The sequence below is a fragment of the Rhipicephalus sanguineus genome, chromosome 1 (assembly GCF_013339695.2).
Source record: "Rhipicephalus sanguineus isolate Rsan-2018 chromosome 1, BIME_Rsan_1.4, whole genome shotgun sequence".
NCBI classification, from domain to species: Eukaryota; Metazoa; Arthropoda; class Arachnida; order Ixodida; family Ixodidae; genus Rhipicephalus; species Rhipicephalus sanguineus.
Window position 1 is genome coordinate 305,148,265 of NC_051176.1, and position 26,826 is coordinate 305,175,090.

General features: G+C 46.5%; 1 protein-coding gene across 4 annotated transcripts in view; it reads left to right on the plus strand.

Moving 5' to 3' along the window:
- The window catches only part of LOC119379400 (uncharacterized), a 297,764-nt gene that overhangs the window by 80,656 nt on the left and 190,282 nt on the right, over positions 1 to 26,826 (plus strand). For all 4 annotated transcript variants that reach the window (XM_037648718.2, XM_037648716.2, XM_037648717.2 and 1 more), the window contains 3 exons: positions 5,003 to 5,120; positions 18,885 to 19,038; positions 19,117 to 19,218. In XM_037648718.2, coding sequence (XP_037504646.1) covers positions 5,003 to 5,120; positions 18,885 to 19,038; positions 19,117 to 19,218 — 374 coding nt within the window. The remainder of the gene's footprint in view (positions 1 to 5,002; positions 5,121 to 18,884; positions 19,039 to 19,116; positions 19,219 to 26,826) is intronic.

Below are 26,826 nucleotides of genomic sequence, written 5' to 3' on the forward strand. Positions count from 1 at the left end.
CCTATTGATTAACTTCGAAAGCTCCGCCAGCTCTATTTTGTCTGTTGCATTTGAGGCTTTCATAGCTTGACGTTTCTTAATGAGGTTTTTCGTCTCTTGGGATAGCTTACCAGTGTCCTGTCTAACGACTGTACCCCTGACTTCCACTGCACACTCCTTGATGATATTAGTCAGATTATCATTTATTGCGTCAACGCTAAGGTCGGTTTCCTTGGTTAAAGCCGCGTACCTATTCTGAAGTGAAACTCTGAATTCCTGAACTTTCCCTCTCCGAGCTAGTTCATTAATCGGCTTCTTGCGTGTCAGTTTCTGCCGTTCCTTCCTCACGTCAAGTTGAATTCTAGATCTTACCATTCTATGGTCACTGCATCGGATCTTGTTAACTACTTCCACATCCTGTACAATGCCCGGGTGACCGCACATTATGAAGTCTATTTCATTTTTAGTTTCGCCATTAGGACTCCTCCACGTCCACTTACGAGTAGCCCGTTTTCTGTAGAAGGTATTCAAGATGCGTAAATTATTGCGTTCTGCAAACTCTACTAGCAACTCCCCTCTGGCGTTTCTAGAGCCGATGCCATATTCCCCAACTGCATGATCTCCAGCCTGCTTCTTGCCTACCTTTGCATTAAAGTCGCCCATCAGTACAGTATACTGTGTCTTTACCTTACTCATTGCTGATTCTACGTCTTCGTAGTAGCGTTCAACCATTTCATCATCATGGCTGGATGTAGGCGCGTAGGCCTGTACCACCTTCATTTTGTACCTCTTATTAAACCTAATTACGATACATATCACCCTCTCATTAATGCTATAGTATTCCTCTATATTGCCAGCTATATCTTTATGAATAAGGAACCCCACTCCTAGTTCTCTTCTGTCAGCTAAGCCACGATAGCATAGGACGTGTCCGTTCTTCAGCACTGTATAAGCCTCCTGTGGCCTCCTAACCTCACTGAGCCCTATTACATCTCATTTAACACCCTCTAATCCCTCGAATAGTACAGCTAGACTCGCCTCACTAGATAAAGTTCTAGCGTTATACATAGCCAAATTCAGATTCCAATGGCGGCCTGTCCGTACCCAGAGATTCTTAGCACCCTCTGCTGCGTCGTAGGTCTGACCGCCGCCTTGGTCAGTTGCTTCACAGCCGCTGGGGACTGAGGGCCGAGGGTTAATTGGTGTATTCATGTGGGAGGTTGTGGCCAAGTACTACACCAGGGTGGCCAATCCTGCTCTGGTGAGGGAGTGCATTGCTGGCTGTGGTCGCCAGTGGGGCTGCACCCCAGGCCTTTTTACACAACTCCATCATCACGCGGATTTTTTTTTTTTTAATCCGGTTGGGAATTGTCCGGCACCGGGATTCGAACCACGGACCTCTTGCATGCGAAGCTGATGCTCTACCACTACGCCATCGCTGCATACCCTGCACCACACCCCAAACTTACTAGAGAAAGGCACCGACTACAGGCGACTCCAAAGTAATACGTTCATTAACGGCATACTGTTGCACCATATGAAACCAATGTTGCACAGCTACATCTGCCCACACTGCAATGTGCCAGACACTTTGGCCCACCTTCTACTACAGTGCAAAGCCAACATGCCAGCGCTACAACCAGCAGCAACAGATGCGGACCCAGCCGTCCTCAGTGAAGCGTGGGAGGCTGTGATCTCCAAGCCAGACCTGGTCGACCAGCGTCAACTCGTTGCCCGAGCCCGGCGGGCGATCCAGGCCAGGGGGTTCCTGGAATAAGGGACCCTCCCACCTTCACTCACAAAAAGCTCTGCAATAAATGTTTTCTCTCTCTGTTGAGAGTTGAGTGATGTTTTCTTTGTGGAGAGCGTTGATGATGAAATCTCATTTTGTGTTCAATGTCACATTGAGAAAAATGGCTTCACCATATGCCAAAGGGTTATATAAGCCATCACATGTAACCGTATTGGCAACTTCATACGTCACTACAATATTGTGAAGGTTCGCCACATTGATGCAAAGTATTCTCGTTAAATCAGTATTTCAGGTATAATCGTTGTTTGGTCTAGAAGTTTTATGTGAAATATAAATATCAGCTTTGTAACATTGTTACTGCGGGCTCCTGTAGTGAAGACTCACTGATTGAGATTTCTGACCTTGGAGTAATGGCAGAAGTAACGTGTGTTACTTTTTTTCGGTAATGGTAACAATAATGCCTTACTTTTTTTGTAGGTAACGTTGGGTGGTAATGCGTTCCTTTGTTGTTGTATAAGGGGTAATGTATTTAGTTACTTTTTTTCGGTAACACCTACAACACTGAGTACAACTGGTCTAGCCTGCAGACGAATATCTGCGTTTGAAAATGTTTGCTTGGTAACTGCTCCAAAAGGTTATGCTACTCCAGAGCGAGTTTTTAGCTTTTCCAGAAGCTGTGCCGAAGTAGCTTTGGTCGATCACATCACAGCATTTCCCAATACATTTCACACTCGTAACACATATACAGAGTGTTTCACGAAATGTGTCTGAAAATCCTTTAAAACAACAACAACAACAAAAAAACAAAACAAAAAAACTCACAGGGTCTCTTATGCATTCGCCTAAGACGACTTGAAGTGAAAAGCCATCTTCTTTTTCTTCTGAGTTGATGTATTGATCCTTTCCCACCCCTGTCCGAAGGCATTCTGCACCTAACGTGGTTTTTCACTGCCTCCAGGATTGGAGGCATTGCAAGCTTTCTGCACCTCGCCTGGTTTTGCTCTGCATCCGTGATCGGCCCCACCTTTGACCAAGCAGTGATGCCAGGCGATGATGTCATCGTGTGACATCACATTATGTGACGACATGGGAGCATCATGTGACTTCATGATGATGTGACAAAGTTTGGTGGTTTGTCATATGGTGACGTCATTACGTAACGATGATTTCTTGCATCACTCGTGTCGACTCCACCACTGCTGCCGTCGCTGGTCAATTTTCGTGTTTGATGAGGCATCTAAGGCTCTCCTAAATAAGGGAAATGCAATAATTGCAACAGATATCTTAATATGATTAGAGACATTAATTACATCGTTAAACACAAATTAAAATAATTAACTTTTTGATTAGAGGAGACAGGTGGGAGAGTCAAATGGGGGAATTATGTCCTTCCGGCAAAGAGCCTATTGCCGCTTCGAGATTTCTGAAAAGTGGCTGCTCGTAACTTTTGCAGAGTTATCAAATGCAACCAAATTCATCTGCAAAACTAAAACCAAAGCATCGAAAAGCACAACTGCCGTATTCCAGCAGATGCTCTGAATGATGTCACTCTTTCTGACGACTGCAGTGGTGTTAGTTCTTTTGCATTCGTTAACCTACATGTGCCATGTGCTATCTTGGCAAGCGCTGCCTGCACACCTATGAAGCGAAGTAGATAGATGGGTGATATTCTGAACATCCCGGAAGAGTATGGCAGTTACGCTTTCCGGTGTTTCGGTTTCTCCACCGAAATTGGTCGAATTTAATTTCTCCGTAAAAATTATCAGTGGCCGCTGTTTTGAAAACTTAAGGCAGCAGTGGGCTGTTCGCAGCAAGGACTTTGATTCTCCCCAGTTAGCCCGAAGACCCTTGTCCTCTGATTAAAACGTTAAGTTATGCTAATTTCTCTACTTACTGTCATAATTAATGTCTCTAGTCTTCTTAAAATGTCTGCTGCCGCAGGAAAGGTAATGCTGAAAATAGCAAGCGAATATCTCAGTTCTTTTATTTTGAAGATTTTTGGACACATTTCTTGAAACACCTGGTACAAGAAGTGCCATGCTTAACATTAGTTACAGAGTTTGACCACAGCACATTAGTTTAATGCTGTAGTGCAGGGGTTCTCAAACATTCTGGTCCTGGGGAACCCCAACAGCATACCTCTATGCCCATGCTGCTCTGCTAGTCATGCAAAGCGCCTCATGGCATAATTCATGTACACAGCATAATTCAGGCATGCGTGCCGTAACCATTGTGTTCACACAAGCAAAGCGCCAGACATAAAAAAAGATTGTATGCAAATTGCACTGGGAAATGGCCGTTGATACGCCCACCGGTCATGGAGCTAAGCCTAAATGCTTGTGTGGCCTACAGCTGGTACAAAGTGATGCGTCTTGTGAGTATCAAAGCGCTCGGCCGTTTTGATTACGAAACCAGTGTTATGCAGTAACAAATCAGCGTGTATTAAATTTGTGCCACGTGAACGTCGACGCGCCATAAGCTATATGTAACTCAACCCACGTACGTGCTCTTCGGCGCCGTACATTTAGACTGCCAATATCATCTTTCGTCTTTTGGCTTGCAGAATTACTGAATTGATTACTGCGCGTGTGTTATAAGCTGAGCTCCAGAATATGAATTACCAGCGCTCTGTCACTGCGTGTCCACAAATTGCAGAAATTTCACTGTGTGCACTACAACTACGACTCTAGTGCCGCTACCACGTGTGTGTCGCTCGCTACTCACAGCCTCCAGATGTGTGGATGTGGCGTGTGATGGCTTCGTGAAATGAAAAATGCAATGCAAATTTTCTTGTCTGAGTCAATAAATTAGGTGCTAATGGGGGTAAAACAGAAGCGGGTCACATTCGTTCTAACCACTCACGAAACGCTAAAATGCCCTTCACGAAACTTATGGGTTCCATGGAACACAGTTCGAGAACCCGTGCTGTAGTGTATCGCACACTAAGTCATTGTCATAGGCAGGCTAACAGGAATGTGAATATAATGTATGACATTTTTTTTTTCAACAAAGTCTCATCTTCATGTTGTCATGCTGCTGTTCTTTTTGTCATGTCATTGTCTTGCATGATCGGTGTTGACTTTGTTGCTGTTCTGTCAGTTTTGTCACCATCATGATGCAGTCTTTGTTTTTATCGTCTTTGAAAATTGTTGCCATGAGGTTGGAAATACCTACTACGTCTCTTGTGTGATCGTTAGGCTCCAAGTGGTTATACCACAGTGATAGCATGTCACATGTGCAGCAGCTTCACAGGTTATGTGACCATTGTAGGCTGGCCAGCCCAATGCTTCTTGGCACCTGCTGCCCGTGCCACGAGATAAGGTTACACAACAGGGTCTGCGGCTTCAGGCTACATTGGCAACTGGCTTTGATGCCTGGGGAGGACCTGGTGAGTGTGAAGTTCCCAGCTTTTTTCTTTTTGTTTTCATTCATTGCACATTGTAGTGATGGTGAAGCACCAGGCAGTATCAGAACTGTGAGTCATGAATGTAACTCTTTAATGTGGAAACTTGTGCCCATTGAAACAAGCAAAAGTACACCAATACGCCAAGCACAGTCATCATTCATCAAAACATGATCTACAAGTGATGTGTGCTGGCTTTTTATACGACTTGTCTCACATTCCAGCTTAATTGCTAGTGCTTGTGCGTGCTTGAGAATGTACACCGCTATTCACATCAAGCACATAATCTGTTCAAATCTCTTTTGCTGTATTATTCAATGGTACACCAACGGGAGCATATCAGGAGTGGTAAGCAGTAGGCTTGTGCGAATATTCGAGCACTTCGAATTTTCGAACAAATATTGCAGTATTCAAATTTGCTTCGATTCGAAATTAAATTATTGGAAATTTCAAGGTATTCGAAATGAATGAATAGGTGTATAATAGTCCCCATGTAATCCCCCTGTAAAGGCGGTTTCACTGTAGTGGAGGGTTCCGGGGAAAATCCGCATTGCCCCGAAGCCCCACTTCAAGGTTAAATGAACATATTACCCTCACATCGATTCATCATTTTTTTAGTTTAAAAGCTCGTTATACTGGCTTATATGCTCCAAGTACAGTAAATTTTAAAACGTAACATATAAGCTAAATTATTCAACTTCCATTAGTTTGACTTTGATGAGACTGACAGAAAGGTTAGAAAGAAACAAAGCCAGCAAAAAAATGTATACACCTACCTCACTGTTTTTTTTTTGTCATTATTTACCAGACTCTAATCTACCCAGTTTTATAGTAAAAAATGTAGCAAGCCTCCTGTACTGGTAATCGGAAAATATCAAACGACTCCATAACTATATGTAATAGAATGGTGGCCCACTTTTTGCAAGTTCACATTGACACATGCAATAGTGTGACTTGCTGAATATGTGTGATGTAGCTCTCTTGTCACTACGTTAGCACATAACATTTTTACTTTATGTGTTCATGTATTGCATGTGATTGTTAACCAAGAGGAAAGTAGTGAAAGCCAGTACTGTAGGCTTGTGCGAATGTTCGGGCACTTCGAATATTTGAACGAATATTCGAATTCGCTTCGGCACGAAGTTAAATTATTCTAAATTTCGAAGTATTTGAAATGAACGAATAGACATATATAAACCACATGTAACCCCCTGTAAAGGCGGTTTCACTGCAGTGGAGGTGTGCTACACCGTAAATAGACCTATCCAAGGGAAATCCACACTGCCGCGAAGCCACGCTTCAAGGTTAAATGAACATATTACCCTCATATAGATTCATCACTTTTTAAGTTCAAAAGGTTGTTATACCGGCTTATATGCTCTAAGTATAGCAAATTTTAAGAGGTAATGTATATGACAGGTTATCACTTGCATTCTGCCGAAAGTCAAATCCTGCTACTGTTCAAAGTTGTTTCCACTTCCCTTTGAACCAAAAAGTATGACATTTGCACATGCCTTGTTTCAATTTTAAAAAATATTGTGCAGGTTAGTTGGGTTATGACATATATGCTCATTTTTCTTTATAATATGTGATATATACTATTCGAATTCGATTCGAAATTATTTGACCAAATCACTATTAGCTTCGAACCTAAAATTTACTATTCGCACAAGCCTAGAAATGCCTCTTTCTTTGAACTGACTGCGGTTTGGGTTAAATCGGCAAAAGGTGGGACAGAAGGTTGCATTGGTGCCTTCAGGTGAGCTTAAAGAAAAAGTTGAAGCATGAGGTAAACATTTAATGCTTGTTTGTTTGAAAATGTGGCACGAAAAATCTATGGCCCATCCACTTTTTGAAGATGGTCGTACACCTGCGTTGTCTATGCAGAATTGCCCCTTTGCAGCATTCCTTGCAGTGTCCCTTGCTGCTTTCAGTGATGGTGCTTTGAAAGGTCATACTCCACGTGCTAGCTTTAAGGGGGGGGTTAGTCACTGAAATGGCGTCACGGGATGTCGCTGTTGGTACTTGCCTGTAAAAGAATAAACTGGAAAGGATTTGAGCATGGCTATTTGGATGCTGTGATTGCCATACTAGAGAAACAAGGATCTCAATAGTAAAAAAGGAAGGCAAAAATGTGACTGTGTTTTGAGCTTAAGAAATGTGGAAATAAAAAGAAGAAATGGAAGAAAAGGGACCGATGTCATTCCTTCTCAACCGTGGGGCGTCTGCCCCTCTGTCACCCAGAAGTAGAGGACGAGAGGAAGGCCATTGTATGGGAAAGGGGGGCATTTAAAAGAGGGAAGAAGACTTTTTTGAAAGGCGGATGAGGAGAGACGCAGTGCGAAGGGCACGTGCTTAGTGGTAATGTGTTGAGCCTTTGGCAGACCCCGACTAAAAGCAGTCAAAGATGCCCCTGCATGGTGATTACAAGCCCAAGTGGCCTTACACAAAAAATAATAATAAAAGAAAGAGGGAAGTTAATTTCTGGTGATGTTGGAGGAAGGAACGTGCTCACGGACACAAAAATTTTGCGCCTTGTTTTTTTCGGTTGTTATAAGTAGCTAATGACCCACTTATCATGGCTGGAAACTTCATTTACTCAGGTGCCCGACGCTTAATTATTTCAGAGATTTTTAGAGCGCCCAGTCACAGTATTGGTTTCAGGGAGTGCGGAGAGAGATGGGACCCAGGGGTGTTATAGGTAAACATAGCTGGCTTTGTATGAACGCAGACCGCATGCATGTAACCACACATTGTGTGTGCTCACATAGCCAGCTATGTTTACCTATGAACTCCACCGTGGTCTTTTCTATGAAGGCTTCCTGGGTGCCACCCCCAAAAATGCACTGCCGAGGCAAGGGCGTCGGCCTTTGTACTCCTTTGCAAGTCTGTAAAGGAGTTGCTCCCTCTCTCTGTTGAAAAAGTCTGCTGGGAGAGAGTGCTTGCAAGGAGCATGGCAGCCAACACAAGCTCGTGATGCAGGTGGTTGTTGGTTGTTGTCTACATTCAAAACAAGTTGGTGTCGATGTAGTGAGGTGGTGCGTTTTGCATGCAGTTGCATGACGCACTCTTTAAAATTGATTTTAAATATGGTCTAGGCTATATTAATCGCTGGTATTTTGTAGACGATGTCTGTGTGTCTACACAAATCTATCTTGTTGCTCTCTTGTTGTGGCCACACAATCATCATCACTACAGGCTAACTTGTCATGGCCACTCCTGACCATGGCATGGCCACTTGTCATGGCCACTCCTGTCACGCTCCGTGCTAGGGGATAGCCTCTGTGGCTGTGCGACAGTGGGGTCCCGCCAACCTGGTTTGATGAAGAGGAGGAGCGCTGCGTGGCTTTTGAGGCATGCGAGCCATGGGATATAGAGAACACCTTGGGGCTGGGCTGAGCAGGACACCGCAGCCACTGTTGCTCCGTTTCGGGTGTTCGCTCTTCCTGATAAAGCAGCGACGATGGTACGGCCACGTTGGCTGCTGTCACCTCCATACTGGCGAAATTCAACACATGAACCCTCTCAAGTGAAGCTGGACTAGCTGAGTTTACTTAAGTCCACTGGAGTGAAAGTAAGATAGGTTGATGATGATGATAAAAACAGCTGGTAGAGTGTGTTAGACCCAGAACAGATAGCAAAAAAATGTGACAATTTGTGCACACTCATCTTATGTACACCCGTTAGCAAAACTATACGCACCACAGGAGCGTGTGCCAAAGTGCAATTATGTGCTATCTGCGGCGAGGCACCTGCTATTGAGCTGGTCCCAAGAGCAGCAGTGCACGTGCGCGTCCCATCATATATGTTGGCCTGTCCAGTAGCTTTGCCCGGTGTTGTCGACTAAGCGTCAACTGGGTGTCGCTTTCTCTGCTTCGTCGCATCTGCACTGTTTTATGTAGCGGCTGCGGCCAGGCAAGCTCGCGCGTCTGACACGCATCGCCTTGTTTTTTTTCTGCATTTATCGCGCTTCGATATGCCGTGCTTCGATGTGCGGCAGCAAATAAGGGAACCATTTGCGATTACACAACGCCGATGAAAGAAACGAACAAGTCCTTTCGCGCGAGTCATCTAAAGCCATCAGAAAAGAGTGCGCAGCGCGATAAATGGAAAAATAAATAAATAAATGAATGAATAAATAAATAAATGAATAAATAAATAAATAAAGTCATGCACGCTGAACGCGTGAGCCAGCGCAGCCGCAATGTAAAACAATGGTGCAGATATGACAGAGCAGAGAAAGCCGCACCCAGTTATTGTTTAGTTGACGAGCATCGTAATCATACCGGGCAAGGCTACTGGACAGGCCCGCATGAATGATGGGACGCGCATGCACACTTCTGCTTTAGCGCACCTCTCGACAACAGGTGCCACGTCGGCAGATGGTGCGTCAATGCATTTTGGCATGCACTCCCGTGGTCTGCATGCTTTTGCTCATGGATGTACATGTATACATTCGCTGTGGCAGAGCGTACTCCCTTCTGGCAAAAATACAGTAATCCCTCATTATAATGAAGTCAGCGGGACAGCGCAAAATTCGTTATAATCAGTATTTCGATATAAGCAACCACTCGAGAAAAAGCTAAAGCAGTCGAGCTTTAATTGCGCTACAACTCAACTTGTGCATCCAACGTGCACTCATCTGCCATTTGCACGTGAGCAGCCGTTCTGTGAACTGTGAAGGAGACCATCCTGCGTACTCGAAATTGTGCTCCTCATGGGAAAAAGAGAAACAAATCAAAGTCAAATTTAACCTGTCCTTCCAAGAGGCCGCTACTCACTCCAAAACCAGTCCACTTCCTCCTCCGCCGATGTGATGCATCGCGCCACATCTTCCGGCACCCGCAAGAGTCAAACGGAGTGTGACTGTGGTCGCGCCCCCAGCGTGAGCAGCCTGTGCTGCTCCGCCACCTACCAAAGAGGGCCAGCAGACTCCCAGTTCTGCCGGACCCAGGGCCACTGCAAGTGCAAGGCTCGAAGCTGCCATGAACATGCCTGCTGAACAGGCACTATCCACCACCTCGGAAGAGGTGATGCATACAAGTAACATGGCTCTGGCGTCGCAGATCCCAAAGGAACAACGCAGCTTCTTGGAGCGCGCGAGAAAAAAGAAAAAGCCCGCATTACAGGGCCTGGAAAGGGCTCTGTAACCTAAGGCAGCACTAGCAGTTCAAGTTCTAAATAATGTCACCCATCATCTTTTAAATCCACCGACCAATCTATACATGTCTATTTGCTTAATTTTATTCTGTTGGGGTTTTTATCGTTCATTGGAACTGTAGAGGGCTAATACAAAATTTGGGTGAGATAAAGGACACCATCAAGTTTTCACCAGTCGCTTTTTGTCTCCAAGGAACAAATCTAGGTGCGAAAAACACTCAATTTTTCAAAGGTTTTACTGTAGTCCGTAAAGACCGCAAACACTCCAGCCGACTATTGGGAGGAGCCGCCATAGTTGTACAAGGCGGCACCTCTACTTGAGATATTAAAGGAACCCTGAAACGGTTTCGACGATTTTGTATAAACATATTGAGCCGATAAAGCAAGTCCTAGGAATCATTTGCAGATTGATTTAAGCTCTCTGCGTGAGTTGTGTGATTTATTACAAGACTTTAAACATGTGAATCGCTACAGATTGAAGCGGCTCAGCCGAGCGAGTTTTAAACTTTTCGCGCCTTTTACACATATCATTGTTCCACGTTTCGTAGCACCCTGCGGCCAATCTGATTGGATATGACCAGTCCACGTCATTGAACCTCCAGTGGGCAGCGAGCGTCGTCTGCCCGTGTTACAACGTGCTCCGTGTTGACTTGAGCTGAGCGACAGTGTTTATCTCGAGGTCTCTTTTCTCAGACACCATGAATTGCCCTAGCTGGGTTGTGTGCCACAAATCTAACAATTGGTGACTTGTAAAGCTGCGACATCGTGTAAAGTTTGTGAGGCATCTGGCGAGCGGAGTCGCCTCAGCTCATCACTGCCGTGAGCGTCAGACTCTTGCTATCCAGTTAACGCCAGGATCCACGCATCTGCGGCTGTTACTTCGCCCCTGAAGACATAACCACATTGCCCGAGTTTATGCTTATCGGTGATCGTTCTCAAATACTTATTTGTCCGCATGCCTTTGCAGGCTGTCGCTGTTCAGGAGAGTAAAATAAGATTGGCTGGTAGTGTGGCAGCACTTGTCGGAGCAGATATCAACTACTCCACGCGCTTCGTCTTTGTTGCCAGCAGATGGCATGCTGCTGGGCGCACTTAGACTGAAGCACGAGAGGGGCTAAGCTACATTTTTTCTCAAAGTTATTGCACGTCTATATTATGTATCTTTCAAATAACAGCTACTGTGTATTTCTTAAAATGGCGAAGCTCAACCCGTTGAATGCGTTGCGATCGCCAGCGACGCAAGGGTGTTTCATGAGTTGAGGAGGCAAGGCAGTGGTGAGAAGGAGGGTATAGATATAATTTCCCATAGCTGCCTTGGTACACGGTGCGCTGCTTAATTTGTGGTGCAAATGACTTGATGATGCTCTAGCTTAAACGCTTTTCAGGGAAAAGAAATTGATGCTCATGCGCGGAGTGTTGGCGATGTTGCCGGATATTTTTCTGGTTGTTTGTCAAATGCCGTCGAGGCCAGCCTCTTTGAAAGAGTGGAAGCGTAACAAGCAGCTGATGAAGTCTGTCAATCTCTCGTGGAATTCAGCTGAAAATGCTGGCCGAAGTTCTCATGAGTGTCAATGGTCTTGCATCAATACTGGTAAAAAGAGCCACAGTTGCCGAAGGTGTGCTGCTGAAAGGTGTGCGCCTGTGGGGGTGCTCGCACCCCTTGTAAGTTGTTTTCTTTTTGTGGCATCTGCGCATCCTGCGGGTCGGCTTCACTGTGGGGCACTAATGGCGGTGTAGTTAGCGTAGACAACGCGGCGTATTTAGCACCGTAATCGCCATCTAGCAAGAGTTGGTGTTGTGTTCCCGTGGAGGTGCCACCTGCCAGCGATGCTATGTGGGTCCATGAGGAGCGGCTCTCTGGCTCTTTGGTTCCTCACACTGCTTGTCTATGGTAGTCTCTCGGAGGGAGGTCCGTGGTGTGATTCCACAGCTCGTGCGCACGGACTCCTGCTGTGAGTCGAATGTCGGCGATGCTGCATTTGTGTTCCCTTGTCTGTGTTATGTTGTTTTGTGTGTGTTGGCATTCTAGAGCGTTATTTCTCATGTTACTGTAGTTGCTTGTAAGATTCGGCTCGTGGGCTCGCCACTGTATAAAAGGTGCTAATAAATGCCCATTTGTTCGTTACACTACGGTGTGTACTGCATTTGTTTGTTCCTCGAGCTCGAGCCAGAGAGTGTATGGTGGCCTGGGTTGAGTTTCCAGCTCAGAGTTTTGGTGCCCGATTGCCCTGTATGCACTTAGCATAGGGAGCAAAAGTCGGAACCAATGATTCCGACAACCACTCGACAGTGTCCTTGGCAAAAGCTAGGCATTGATCTCTGCCATATTCAGGTGAAATGATATTTGGTGGTCGTGGATTATTTTTCCAGATGCTCAGAGATAGCCTTGCTATACGAGGTCTGTTAGAAAAGTATCCGACCTTTGGTGGAAGAAAAAAAACTGGCATAATTGGAGCGTTGGAAACCAAATCCCCCTCAAAGTAGTCCCCTTGGGACTCCACACACTTCTCCCAGCGGTGCTGCCATTGTTGGAAGCATTCTGAGAAGGCCTCTTTCGGAATGGAGTTTAGCTCAGCTGTCATTGCAGCCGTAATGTCCTCCCTTGTCTGAAATCGCTCTACTTTCAATGTCCTCTTGAGTTTGGGAAACAGCCAGAAGTCGCAGGGGGCCATATCAGGAGAGTAAGGAGCCTGTTGAACTACAGGAGTCTGACTTTTTGCCAAAAAAGTCTGAACCAAGTGTGAGGAATGTGCAGGAGCATTGTCGTGATGGATGCGCCAGTTTCCTGTTGACCACAACTCAGGTCTCTTGCGCCGCACAGCATCACGTAGGCGCTGGAGGACATCCCTGTAGTACTCTTTGGTGATTGTTTGACCCTGTGGTGCGTACTCGTGGCGTACCACACCGCGGGAGTCAAAAAAAGCACTCGGCATCACTTTGACGTCGCTGCGCACTTGGCGGGCCTTCTTTGGTCTTGGTGGCGTGGAATGCTTCCACTGTGACGACTGGAATTTGGTTTCCGGGTCGTACCCGTACACCCAAGACTCGTCACCAGTGATAATGAAGTTAGGGTCACTGCTTGTGAAATCCAGCATGTCCTGTGAGACTTCAACACGAAGTTGCTTTTGCTCCACCGTGAGCAGTTTCGGCATGAATTTCGCTGCAACTCTCTTCATGGCCAAATCTTCGGCCATAATGGAATGTGCAGAGAAAGTGCTGATGCCCACCTCTTCCGCAATTTCCCGGATAGTCACACGACGGTCCCGCATCACCACAGCGTTCACTTCGGCAATGACCTGGTCATTTCGGCATGTTGATGGCCGACCGGAGCGTGGCTCGCTCTCCACCGATGTGCGGCCGTCTTTAAACCGGTTGTACCACTCCTTAATCTGTGTGCGGCTCATAGCGTCATCACCGAAAGCCGTCTTGATCTTCCCAATGGTTTCCACTTGGCTGTCGTCCAGTTTCTGGCAAAATTTGATGCAGTAGCGCTGCTCCAGTCGCTCCGTCATTTTCCTTGCAATGAAAAACCGACGTGGGCACTGCGCACGACCTCACTCAAACGCTGCGTCCCAGCGACTGACTCTATTGGCAGGTGAGAAAAAATTCACGCATGCGCACGAAGGTTCAAGGTCGGCTGATGCAAGCGCGCTTGTTTCAAATCCATTAGGTGCTCGCAAAAAAAATAAGGTCGGATACTTTTCTAACAGACCTCGTATTCAGCAAAAAGTGCCACTGTCATTATGCACCTCAGAAGTTTCTTTTCAAGATGTGACATACTGGAGGTTGTTTTTTCGGATAATGGGGCACAATTTGTGTCCCATCAGTATAAGTTGTTCGCTTGTGACCACGGCTTTCGCACTGTGACGTCGAGCCCCGATACCCCCAGGAAAATGGTGAAGTAGAAAGGATAATCCAAGCAATTACATGTTTGATTAAAGGACCCTTATCTTTCACTGCTAGCGTACAGGGATACCTCAGGGCCACTTGGAGAAAGCCCTACACAACCTCTGATGGGCAGGTGGCCACGTACAAAGAGCCTTCTGCCTCAGAGGATGAGCCTCAAGAAGTTCAGAAATTGTGATACAACCGTCTGTCAACAGCAGCGTAGGTCGTCATAGGGCTCTTCCATTGCCAGACCTGAACTGTGGGACTGCAAGGTGAAAGTGCAAGTCCTGCGTCTTCCAAGGCAGCCGAGGTCGTATATTGTTACAACTTCCACTGGTGTAGTTCTGAAAAGGAACAGGAGTTTGCTTTGTCTCACGGCAGAAGGACTGCGAGGATGACAGAGGTACCTGTGATTTTCCGCAGGCATATGATAGGTAGAAATAAAACTGGATACCAACCACGCTAAGCGAAGGCACCTGATGATCCTTCTAGCACTCCCTTGCCACGAACTGACCTTCCTGGATACAGGATGCGAGTTGGTTGTTTTGTCTGAAAGCCAGACTGATACGGGTGTCAGTAATTGACTGTTATTTTCTTTTGCACATTGTTTGTTACCGATAAGTGTTCATATTTTGTTGGATGTGCTGCTAAGTTTTGTTGCAACTGTCAGCGTATTTAAACCAGTGCACAATCATGACGAGGACGAGAAAGAATAGCACATCACAGTGCTGATATGCTGCGAGTCAGTGCTGTGGTGTGTTCTTCCTTTCCTTCCTTGTCGTCAGTGTGCACTGGTGGGTTGCAATGCTACACCAACAAGCCCCACGTTTTCAATATTTTTGTGATAGCGTCTATGGTGCGTGCCAAGTGTCAGTGCTGTCTTGTGTTGTTGCCTTAACGTATGAAGCATTGACTTTACGTGATGTCACTGGTGACATGAGTGCTTTCTATAAATGTATGCTGCTGGCATGAAAAAATTCGGCAGATCCCACTCATTCTGGGAGTCGATGTCATGCGAAGCAGGCGATTAGTGGCCTATACAGATTTCTTTTATTGCTTTGAGTCAAGTGTTATGCGTTGGACCGACTTCTTTGTACATTTTGAGTAGTTATGGGTACATCGTGGGCAGGCCCGTAGCGAGGAATTTATTGGGGGTGGTAGGGGAGCATTTGCTGAAGTCCTTGACTATTTGAGGAAAGCACCTATTTTGAGGAAAGTATCTATTTGGGGAAGCAACAATTTGGGGGAGGGGGCTCCTAGACTCCCCCCCCCCCCTGCCCCCCCTGGCTACGAGATTGGTCGTGGGCTTACCAGGCACGTTCACTGAAAGGGTATCCTATGGTCCGATGTGGCATCGGTGCTCACCTTAGATGTCAATTTTATCGAAATGAACTACACACTACGGTGCGATGATGTGCACATCATAAACAGTTTTTGCCATACTCCTCCGGGTCGAGCAATGGTTGACCATAGCTTGGAGAGTCATAGGAGTTAATATTTAATGTTTATTGCATTGTTACAAACGCCAATAGCAAACACTGCGAGCACAGTTGACATTGCCGCGATATGACGCCATTGTAGGATCTTTTTCGTGAGCAGTTTCAAGCACTCGCGTAGCACTGTGGATGAATACTTGACTGCCATGCAGAATGCCTGGGTTCGATTGCGGCTCTAATCGTGATTTTCAATCTTTCCATCCCTCTGATATTTCCCTCACCGACAACACTGCCGACGCCTGCCTCACATTTTTTGCGACACAAGCTCCATATCGCGATCATGCAAAGATTTTTGAAAGTCTGTTATCGCCGTTCCTGGGTTGATACAAACTGTGAATCACCTGTGGCTCATACCCACATTCCATGGGCTGTGGTATACGGGTATGTGCCACACTTTTGACTGAGGGAAAGGGTTTCATGATGTACCCAACAAGTATCTCACGCTATTCATGTAATGGCCTGTTCATCATGTTCGTCATACACTAATGCCCTCCCATGCAAATTTTGGTATTTAAGGAGACTACCACGAGAGCGTCCAGATGTAGGCGGCTAGATAGATACATAGATAGAAACGGTCAAAGTGCCTTTGGATCACTAAAAAATGCTTCACATTTAACCCTTTAACTGCTTTGGACGAGCAGAGCTCATCCTAGCGGAATAGGTACTCCCCTCTAGCGTTCAGGACAAGAGGCGCTCTTCTACAGCTTAGATTGCATGTAATCTACCAGATGGCAGCATTTACTTGACAATTTAATTTTTTTCCTACGGAAAGAGCGCGGTTTTTGTATGAAAAGATGGCTTGCGGTGGCGGCCACCCATGCATAACTGGCTCGTCAACACGAAAAAGAAGCTTTTCATTTTCGTCATCTTCTTCGAGTAATGATGATTCGGATACAGATGTTTATCTTGTGTCCGGAAGGGAAGACAGCGATGGCGGTGAATTGAGCATCTTCTCCGGTGATGATGAAAACAGCTCGGAAGCGAACATCGCGAGTGCTCGCCAGTGGATCCTGCTCGATGCGGACAATCTTCCTGTGAAGCCTCCTCGCTTTCCATTCTTGGCAATTCCCGACAAGACTTTCAACTTGTCATCGCCAGATGACCTTATGGAATATATTCAGCAGTTTCTTCAAAAGTGCTTCATTTGCTCTCGGAAGCGAGGAGAAAACGGGAAAAAGTTGAGAAAGGAAACTCGCTTTTGGTGCAGGAGGTGCAACAGGCCCCCTTGCGTTATTCCGTGTTTTGATTGACTAAGTATGTGGTACAAATATTTTTTCAGCTTCGACTAGCTACTTTTTAGTACAGTCAGATTCGAAATCAGCAATAAAAGAAATAGGCACTTTTGGTTGGGAAATTTTCAAAAAAATAAAGCACTTAAGGGGTTAATAACGTTTGTTATTACGCCCGCTTTGTAGTCACAGCTCAGTTCTTTTCTGTGGCCAGTTCGACTGCGCTCAGCATACTGCAAGCAGCGCGACACCACACTTGTTCTAAAGCCTATATATGTTTGCAAAGGCAGTCCTAAAATTCCTGTTTTAATTTTGGCTGTATCCATGTTTGCTTGTTTTTTAGTGATTAGGTCTGTTCTCTTCAGGTTTAGTGCGATCTGAGCACTCACTAACCTATGACATCTACATTTTACCTTACCCACTACTTCTTTTTGCTGTACTATGCCTGGGTCTCCGCGCATTATAAAATGTATTTTGCTTTTTGTTTCCCAATTATGGTGTTACCATGTCCACTTCCTATTTCTATGTTTTCGGAAGAAGGTGTTTGTTAAAGGGGCCATTTCTTTCTTTTAATTCCGCCAGCATTTCTCCTCTCCTATTCCTGGAGCCATAGTTGTCAATTGATTTTTAACCTGCCTGCTTTCTTCCTCCTTTTGCATTGAAGTCGCATATCACTAGGGTATATTTCGTTTTATGTTTAGCACTGTTGATTCTTCATCATCATGGCTGTACGTTGGGATACCATTGTACTATTTTCAGTTTGTATCTACTACTTAGTTTTATTGTGTTTCATGCTGCCCTTATGTTGATGCAGTACAATTCATCAATGTTTCCCGCTATATACCCGTGGAATAGAAACCCCATGCCATACCGTTGATCCTCTGGGGTCCCTCTGTGACATGGGATGTGTCCATTTGTCAGCACTGTGTATGCTACCCCAGTTCTTCTAATCTCTCTAAGGCCACTGCTATCCCAGTTAGCACTTTTTAATTCTTCTGGTAGTTCCACTAGTCTACCTTCACTTGAGTAAGTTTGAGTGTGAAGCATTGCCATGTTCAATTTCCAGTTGCGGCCTGTCCAGATTAAGTGATTTTTTGTACTTTTTGCTGTATTGCAAGTTTGACCGCTGCTACAGTGAGATGCTCCACAGCCGCTGGAGGCGAAGGGCCAGTGTTTAGTCTGAGACAACAGTATTGGAGATGGCGGCCAAATAATGCACTAGGGAGGCCAGTTTCTGCTCTTGTGAGCAACTGCATCGTATAGAGGCAGAAAAGGTGCAGCCCTTCAGGTGCTTTGCTTGTCCGAATCTGCCCTCTAGGCAACATAGAACAAAAGAAGAAGAAAGAAAGGTACTTCGTTTAGATTCATAACCACTACACTTTAAAACCTAGTGGAAGTGCAGCCTAGTTGGTTGGGTGGCTGTGCCTCGGAGGTATTTGAGGCAGGGTATCTTCTGGCTGCCTTAATCATTTGAGTTGCCTCTGGCCACAGAGTGCCTGCGATGTCGAGGTTGCATAATATCTTCATAACTTTAGTTGGTTATCCGCAAGGGATATATATGTAAGATAGAGAAAACAGGGAGGCTAATGCACGAGGAAAAACAAAAACAACTCAAACATGCTTTGGCTGTTTTTATACAGGCTTTGCTGTGCCTAGCCGATGATCTATGCTGTTCTTTTCAATAAATCATGGCTATAGATTTCTGTAGGTTTCGCCTAGCTGCTGTACAATGTGGAATGAACTTCAATATTAAAAAAAAAAATGTTTCATCTGAATGACTGCACTTGAGCATTTTAGATTGGAATTACTAAGGGTTGTGTAAGAGCAACTTGAATAGCAGTGTGTTAAGCCTTAGATCATAGCTCTTCTTTTCTAATTTTATTTATGTAAGTACACTGATTAGTCCAGGTTCACTTTTGATTTGCTAAATGAAATTTCTCTCATTCACAAGTGATATAACTTTTTGTTTCTTCCAGAAAAAATGCTAGATGCTGTGATACCTTATTTGCGTGTTCTCAAGAGGCATGTTTGCTTAGCACCTGGACCTTTTGGCATCCACTTACTGTTTTATGTGCTGTATCGGCTGTATGCTGATCTGAGGAATACCACCGTTGCAGCGTTGTTGACCGAGTAGGTGCAGTTTTATCCTTTTAACACTTAAAGAATGAATGAGTTAGCAAAATATATATGGTATGCTTTTGCCAACAGAGAAATTACACGTCTGGTCATCAACATGATTATGCTAGGACCATTGTATTGCCGCAACCTACTGAATTTTCTCAAGTGCATTGAGACTGCCTTCCCTGAAAGGTAAGATATTTCAGATTTATGCTATGCATTTTTTTTAGGCGAATGTTAGACCTTGTCCCTGACCAAAGTGATTTTCAAAAAAAAGCTGGCCTTTAAAAACAAACAGAGGGCTGTTTTTTTTTAAAGGTTCGATCAGGAGTGAAATAAAAGCCAGAGTGAAAATAAAACTCTTTATTTGGAACATTTAGGCACGCATACCAGCTCCATCTCTGCATAGTTGCCATTTCAATTGAGACATTTGTCGTAGCATTGCACCAACTTCCTAAACATTATTGAGATTTGTCGGGCAGGACGCTTTACGCGAGAGTTGGTGACGCAGTATCTCGACGGAGACGGGTGACGAGGGAGACTGGTGTACTGCAGGGGGTGATGTGCTCAGCTGCACTCTATTATAAAAATGAACTTTCATAGTGTATGGGAGAGCCACTAGAGGGACGCTGCAGAGAAGGAACAAACGACGACGAGGTGCAGGTGTGGTTAGCGGCGCGTGCCGTGTTTGGTGCTCGGGGGCTGGGCGGCTGGGCGGCGACCCAGGCGCTGCTGGCCATGGCCGGGGCTGTGCATGGGCATTGACGAACTCTGCTGGGCCTTGCCATGTACTGACTGCTGAGGCTTAGACACGGCCATCTCCCACACAGGTGCCCCACGTGGGGCTCCGGCTGTGTTTCGGGTACGACAGCTTTCGTAGGTGGGAGAGGCGGCGTCGCATTGGCTGTTCTGTTGCTCATCGCTGCCCGCCGTCTGGACTGCATGATGATCTTCGGCAGCCATGAGAGCTGCTAAGCGCTGCCGGAGATCGGACGAACAAAGGCGAGTGGCTGCGTCGGCTTTGCCGCAGTTCGCACAGAAATGCCATAGGTTCCACCAACTAGCAAGCCACCGACGCAACACAGCCGCAAGCCAACGAAGTCGTCTCAGTCAAGGAGAAGCGCGGTGGTGACACCAAGGCGGAGATGTCTCCGCGGGAGCAGACTTGGAATGAGGTGTCCGAAGACGATGATGAGAAGGTCCAAAAGGTGGACCATAAACACAAGAACGGTTAATCTGAAGACAACTGGGAGGAGGATAAGATGATAAATGATAAGCAGGAGAAAGAGGAGAAGGCCAAGGGCTAGAAGGGGGACGAGTTTGAAGACAACGAGGTAAGGGCAGAAGTGTCGAAATCTGGGCCAGTTGGTTCATGTTACTTGAAAAGCCAGCAAATTAAGGCTGTGAAGAACTGCAAAGGAAATTCTCTTCAGGTGTTTTTCTCTGCAAAAACCCACAAGGTAGATTGCCCCTTCAGAGCCATTGTAACGGAAGCAGGATCCTGGCAAAAGCTGGTGGGTCAATTCTTGCAGAAACAGCTGAAAAACCTCCCCGCTCAAGACCCGTACGGTGTCTGCTGTGCGACTGATGTTGTGCAGGTGCTCAACGAGGGAATTCCAGGAGCTAATTTTGCTTTTTCAATCGATATTGATGATTTATTCTATAGCATACCCCACGGCGAACTTTTTGTGGCTCTACGTGAACTAATCGAACAATCGGGGCCGATTGCCTTTCAGAATAATTGCGGAGTGTCTGTCAATTGATGCCTTTTTAGAAATATTGGCGATGTATCTCTCATCCACGGTTATAGAGTTTGAAGGGTCGATATTCTTGCAAAGGGAAAGGGTATTTGCATAGGATCAAGCGTTGCTTCTGTATTGTGCAATATATTTTTAGCTAGGTTTGACAAGTCGCTTCGAGGCTTCATTGACCATTGTAGCAAAGCCTGTGAGATGAGTAATGGGTTGCGCTCTCGATAGCCTTCTAGTGGGTCGTCCTCTTTGGCTCTTCCCGCTCGCGCTGTGAATCCGTGTTTTGCCTTGACTGTCGCCATTGCGCATCGTCGCCGACTGCCGTCAAATAAACACCTCAACAAACTGGTGGAGGTGCTGTGCTTCCATTCGATGCCCCTGGAGCTTAGATCCCGTACCCTACCAACTACCATGCCTCAAGACAGGGCCGTAGCCAGGAATTTTTTTTCGGGGGGGGGGGGGGGGGCTTGGTGAAAGCCTTGAAAAACAACCATTTTTATCATTTTTTTTCTGTAAAACACCCCCCTCCATCAGGATTTCAGGCGGGGGGGGGGGCGCCACTGGCGCAGATGGTACCGACGTTGAGGACTGGCTTGCGATGTACGAGCATGTGAGCGTACCCAATAAATGGGACGAGGCAGGCAAACTCAGCAACCTGGTTTTCTACCTCGCGGGTGTGGCGGGCCTGTAGTACAACCACCACACCACCGATTTCCCCACGTGGTTTGATTTCAAGACCGCCATCATCGACGTGTTTGGCTGCCCTGCCTTTCGTAAACTGCAAGCCGAACAGCGTTTACGTGAACGAGCTCAGCAGACCGGTGAGTCTTTTACGAGCTACATAGAAGACGACCTGGACATGTGCAAGAAAGCCGATGCAGCCATGCCTGAGTCTGACAAGACACGCAACGTTATGAAAGGCATCGACGACGATGTCTTCACTATGCTGCTCGCCAAGAACCCTCGTACCATGGTCCCTCAATACTTTTTACTGGTCATGAAACTCCCGCGAAAGTTTCATATTCGCAATGCCCACGAACTATAGGTGGCGCGCCGTGCTTTTCAAGATGGCGCCAGGAGGAGGGTCAACCCGTTTGTTAGCATAGGAACAGATAGGATGTGCGGACGTACGGCCCGTGCCACTTTCACCGGATGAAGTCATGAGCTACGCTGAAATGGATATGAGACTAAAATACTTTCCCAAACCATGGAAAGTGCCAAGTATTCGCCACCTAATTATTTGCTGCGGTGTGAAAGGTTATATTTCAGCTCCGTTACCGTGCCTAACGATGCTTTGCGAAATCCTGTCCGTGCTACATAAAACTGCATGAACTAGAATTGACGTATGAGCTGAACGGCACTCCGAGGTAGTACGTACCGAGCCTGCCTGACAGATTTGCGGCAGTAGTAGGCCGCCAGCGAGTAGCGCCATCGCCGCTGCACGGGACCACACGTTTAACGTGGTGATGGTTTGCAAACATAATACGCCGTAGACATTACTTGCGCAGTCGGGAACGCGGAGTTACGTCTTCAACGCAACACAAGCATTTAACATCCCATTCAGTAGCGCTTGTGTCGCAGCCATGCTGAGACTAGCCGTGTGCAATTCACTTCACTCTCATGTTGCAGGTTCGATCAGCACGATCGAAACATGAAATTGAAAAGAATGCACATGTATGCTTTTCGCAACGTCGAACAAGTTAGCCGAGAGGCGTGGATTGTGGCCGTGACTGCACGTTCCATCGCTCTAACCATTTCGCTTCGCTGGTAAAGCTCGAGCGTGTTGGCGGCATGTGGCGCTCCGTAATATCCACAACAATTGTGATACATGCAATGCACAAGAGGGACTATGCTTTTATTTTGATCTCGCTCAAGGATATTATACATTAAATACAATCAAAGTGACTTACGAGCGTGAAAGAACATTAACGCACGAGGGGACGTGAAGTGCAACTCGCTGCTCGTGAGTTAGCAGCTGGTGGTTCATCGTCGCTGTCACTCACGGTGCTTTCACAGTCTTCTACGCCCAGTGAAAAATCCTCGTCGTCAAGATGGTTTCTTTCAACAACACTGCTGAAAGCAATCTGAAGAATTTCCTCCGCCGAACGACTTCGACCACTCAGAGACGTCTGGGCGCGGAGAGGATTTTGCTCTCCGACCGGTCAACAACAAACCACTTGCAGTGTGCTGCCACCTATCAACAAACGTACAAAAACAAGCGGCGCAGCGGTGGCTATGAAACCCAACACACTGGCGAAGGACGGCGTGGAGAGCGTTCGCTCCACGAAAGGCGTCGAGCAGACGCGTCCTCTAATGATTGAAACGTCGCTCGCACGATTCGTAATAGCGCTTTGCTGACTAAGGATAGAGGTCCTATTTTAATGTATCGCCAACTTGAGATCGCTCAGTTGTACAAGAGCACATCGCGAGCCCACGCGACCTCCTGCGTACAGTGTTATGGGACTCATGCACTACAAGAGACACTGACCAATGCTATATGCAAGTAAAACAGGTTGAGCTTCAACTGAATATGTCACGATAACATTTAACTAACCTACGTGGCTACAGAAAGTCTCGCGAAGCTGATAGTATGTGGACGCGCTGGGCTAGCATTGAAAGAGCGAGTTGCCACGTATTTTCACGAAAACTTCGCGCCTCGCAAGAACGAATCAGATTTCTCGTGTCACGGAGGGCCCGGTTTGTTCACTGATGCAGGGAACATGCAAAGTCGTAGTGTTTCTTTCTCGCCAACGCGTTAACACTGAGGCTAGCACAGCCAAACCAGGGAGCGACTGCGTAGTGCTGCCATTTTGTCGTCTACTAACCCTCCTCGAGAGGACGCTCCTGAATTCCGCTTGGCGGCGCGACAGTCTATGGGCATTGCGAATAGGGACAAAAGTGGCCACCAGAGGCGCCACCGTAAGCAGAAGGGTAGAGTCAACACAGTCTAGAGGGTGTTGGTAGAGTGCCTCAATGTCCGCCTCGCCCGAGCGGCGAAGAGGACATCGAGGCACTCTACAGAAGGACATTGATCTGCCGCGCTTGGTAGGTCAGTTGCGCGTTCGCGGAAGCGTTTGCCGTCAAATACACTTCAGATAGTTTTCTTCTCCGCTTTCTCGCTAGCAAATCATAGCAGTGATTAGTATTGCCAATATGGTACATGAAGCGCGTTGTCAACTTGCCCAAGTCATTGATTGCTGGCAATGTTTTGACCGTGTGTCTGTCAAGTGACGCGTGTGTTCGTGACGTTCCTAAATTTCTCGATTCCTGCATAGTCGCTTTCGGGCTTAAACCGAACTCTGTGGCTGGTTCTAGATGACTGACAGGTTAACATATTTTGCGCTAAAGATTGCGGAGTAGCCGTGCTCTGGCTGCACGTAACGCTCATTTTCGGACTAATTGTCACTTTAATTCTACAGGGCATAACGAAGCTGCAAATAGAAGTTCGCGTGCCAACAAACAAGCCTGTATATCAAGCTAATTTGGCATTAATAGCTTTGAAGTACCTCTTGAGGGATATCGTTAGTGAAACACAACTTTAAAAATCAAAAGCGCGGATTGAGATACCACAAAACGGAGAGGGATGCTCGTGTTGTTTTCCTTTTTTTTTTCTGTCATAATTGCGCTTTTGATTTTGAAGATAAAAAAAATAATGAGATGAAACTGCTGTGAGCTGCTTTTGCTAGATATAGACGCTTTCAGTGTTTACAAACAGACGGTGCGCGCGCTGATTGGTTGAACTAAGTTGAACTCAGCAAACTACCGGCCGAGCGACTTCCGCCCGTTGGAACGTTGCGTTTCAAGTGTGTGCTGCGTGCCTCGGTCGTCGTAATGCTTACGTTGACGTGTTTTTTTCTTTGCGCTCGGGAACTAATCTTCTTTCTAAAGTGCGGGCGTTTATATTCCCTGCTGAGGATGGAAGAAGAAATGCTTGAATTGCTGCAGTGAAACGAGATAACTGGCGCCCTACGAAAGGCTCACGGATTTGTTCAGCTCACTTCATCCAAGATAAATTATTTTGAGACCTTGATCACTGAGCCAAGCATGCCTTGCAATGCGGATCGCGAGCTCTGGAGCCTACAGCACGCTAAAACCGCAGTAACACGTGTTATGGTGCGATCGCGCCTACTACATAGCCGTAACGTAGTGCTCCTGTAGTTTTTACAAGGTGAAGAGTTCAGTATTCACTTAGTAGCGCGCGAATTTGGTGCTCCCTTACAGACCACTCGCGAGAAAAACAACGCGAGTTCCAAAGCCAAAGGTCACTGCTATAATTTCTAGCCCAATGCGTCCGAAACCAGAAAGCGCGAGCTTAGTGAATACTGAATTCTTAACCTTGTAAAAGCTACAGGAGCACTACGTTACGGCGATGTAGTAGGCGCGATCACACCATAACACGTGTTACTGCGGTTTTAGCGTGCTGTAGGCTCCAGAGCTCGCGATCCGCATTGCAAGGCATGCTTGGCTCAGTGATCAAGGTTTCAAAATGATTTACCTTGGATGAAGTGAGCTGAAGAAATCTGCGCCAGTTATCTAGTTTCACTGGAGCAATCCAAGTATTTTTCATCCTTAGCAGGGAACGTAAACGCCCGCACTTTAGAAAGAAGATTAGTTCCCGAGCGCAAAGTGCACCAAGACACTTACATGCCTTGCACGTGACGTCAGAGACAGGTTCTTTGCACTTGGTCCCCCAACATGTCGGCCACCGTGACTTTTTATCTCACTAGAGTGTGTCAGTGCAGAGGAGGACACCCAGGTGTTCGGCCCACGCGCTCATTTGTGCTCTCCCCGCTTTCTTTTGTTCGTCAGCCGCGCCAAGGGGGAACACAAAGGAACGCGGGGGTTTTGGTGTGAAAGATGCTTGGGTGCACCGGCACTAATCTGATGGCGAGCCGTCACCGTTTCCTGCTCGACGCGTTCGAACAAAAGCTCACGGAGCGTCTCAACCCGCTGGTCCCCCAAGATGGTGGCCATGGTGACGTCAATGCAAGCTATATCGAGGCAATGGCAGGAGACGGCCGGAGCGCCAGGAATACCGCAAAATTTGGTTATTTTTCCGCAGTGCGACGGTCGAAGCGCACGCAAACAGAAGAAAACACGGGCAAACCGGAAGCTGTCCTGGGTCGAGCCGCCGCCGCATCCGGTGACACGGCGGTGGCGGACCCTGGCGGCTAAAAGGGTCTATAGGCATTATGTGCGATTTTCAAGCGAAAGGATTTGATTTTACGCATGCAGATTTCATAACACTGCCGAATTCTAATATACGCGGCTCTTTTTTTTTTATCCATTCCCATATAGTGTTGCAATGACCACGATTTCTAAGTTGGCGTTCCAGTTAGCCACCCTGTTCCTTCTGTGTAAACACCAGCGCAAATCGAAATCAAACCGGAGCTTCCATCAACCCAGTTATTCAGCTTAAACTGATCAATTATACATAAAACTGCATTACTCTTTTTGAACCTTTCTAGAAATTTTCTCGATTCATCGACAGCACCAGCAAACAGCACTATCAAAGTAAAACAAAATATTGCATTTCGGCCCACGGCATCACTTTTTAGTTTCTATCAATATCCAGAAAGCAAATGCACACACTCCGAACAGCGCACTTCACATAAAACTCCCAGCACACTCACACACACTACACACACAATTCTAGGCACGGCGTCTTCCACCAGTCTTGGTCGATCTCAAGGCAGTGTAACGATGTTTACTTCACTGTGCACACGTCCGCACGTACAATGGTCACTTGCATCGAAATATTTTTCGCACACGCGAACGTGCTTGGAGTCGAACGAAAATCCGAGTCTCCTGTAGCGGGATTGCACGTTTCCACCTGTCGCGTTGTTCTGCGTCGGCTGGTAAACAGAACAGGGAGACTTTTTCGACGGTGCCCCTGTATCCCGAGCGACAGCCTGGCACACAGCACGTGTTGGGCATGGCTGCCACGACGAGGTGACCGCGAAAAAAAAAAAAAAGGTGCAACCAGCACAAACAACACCACTCCGCGCGCACACTCCGCTAATGGCGGCCAGCAGTAGCCGGCTTCTTC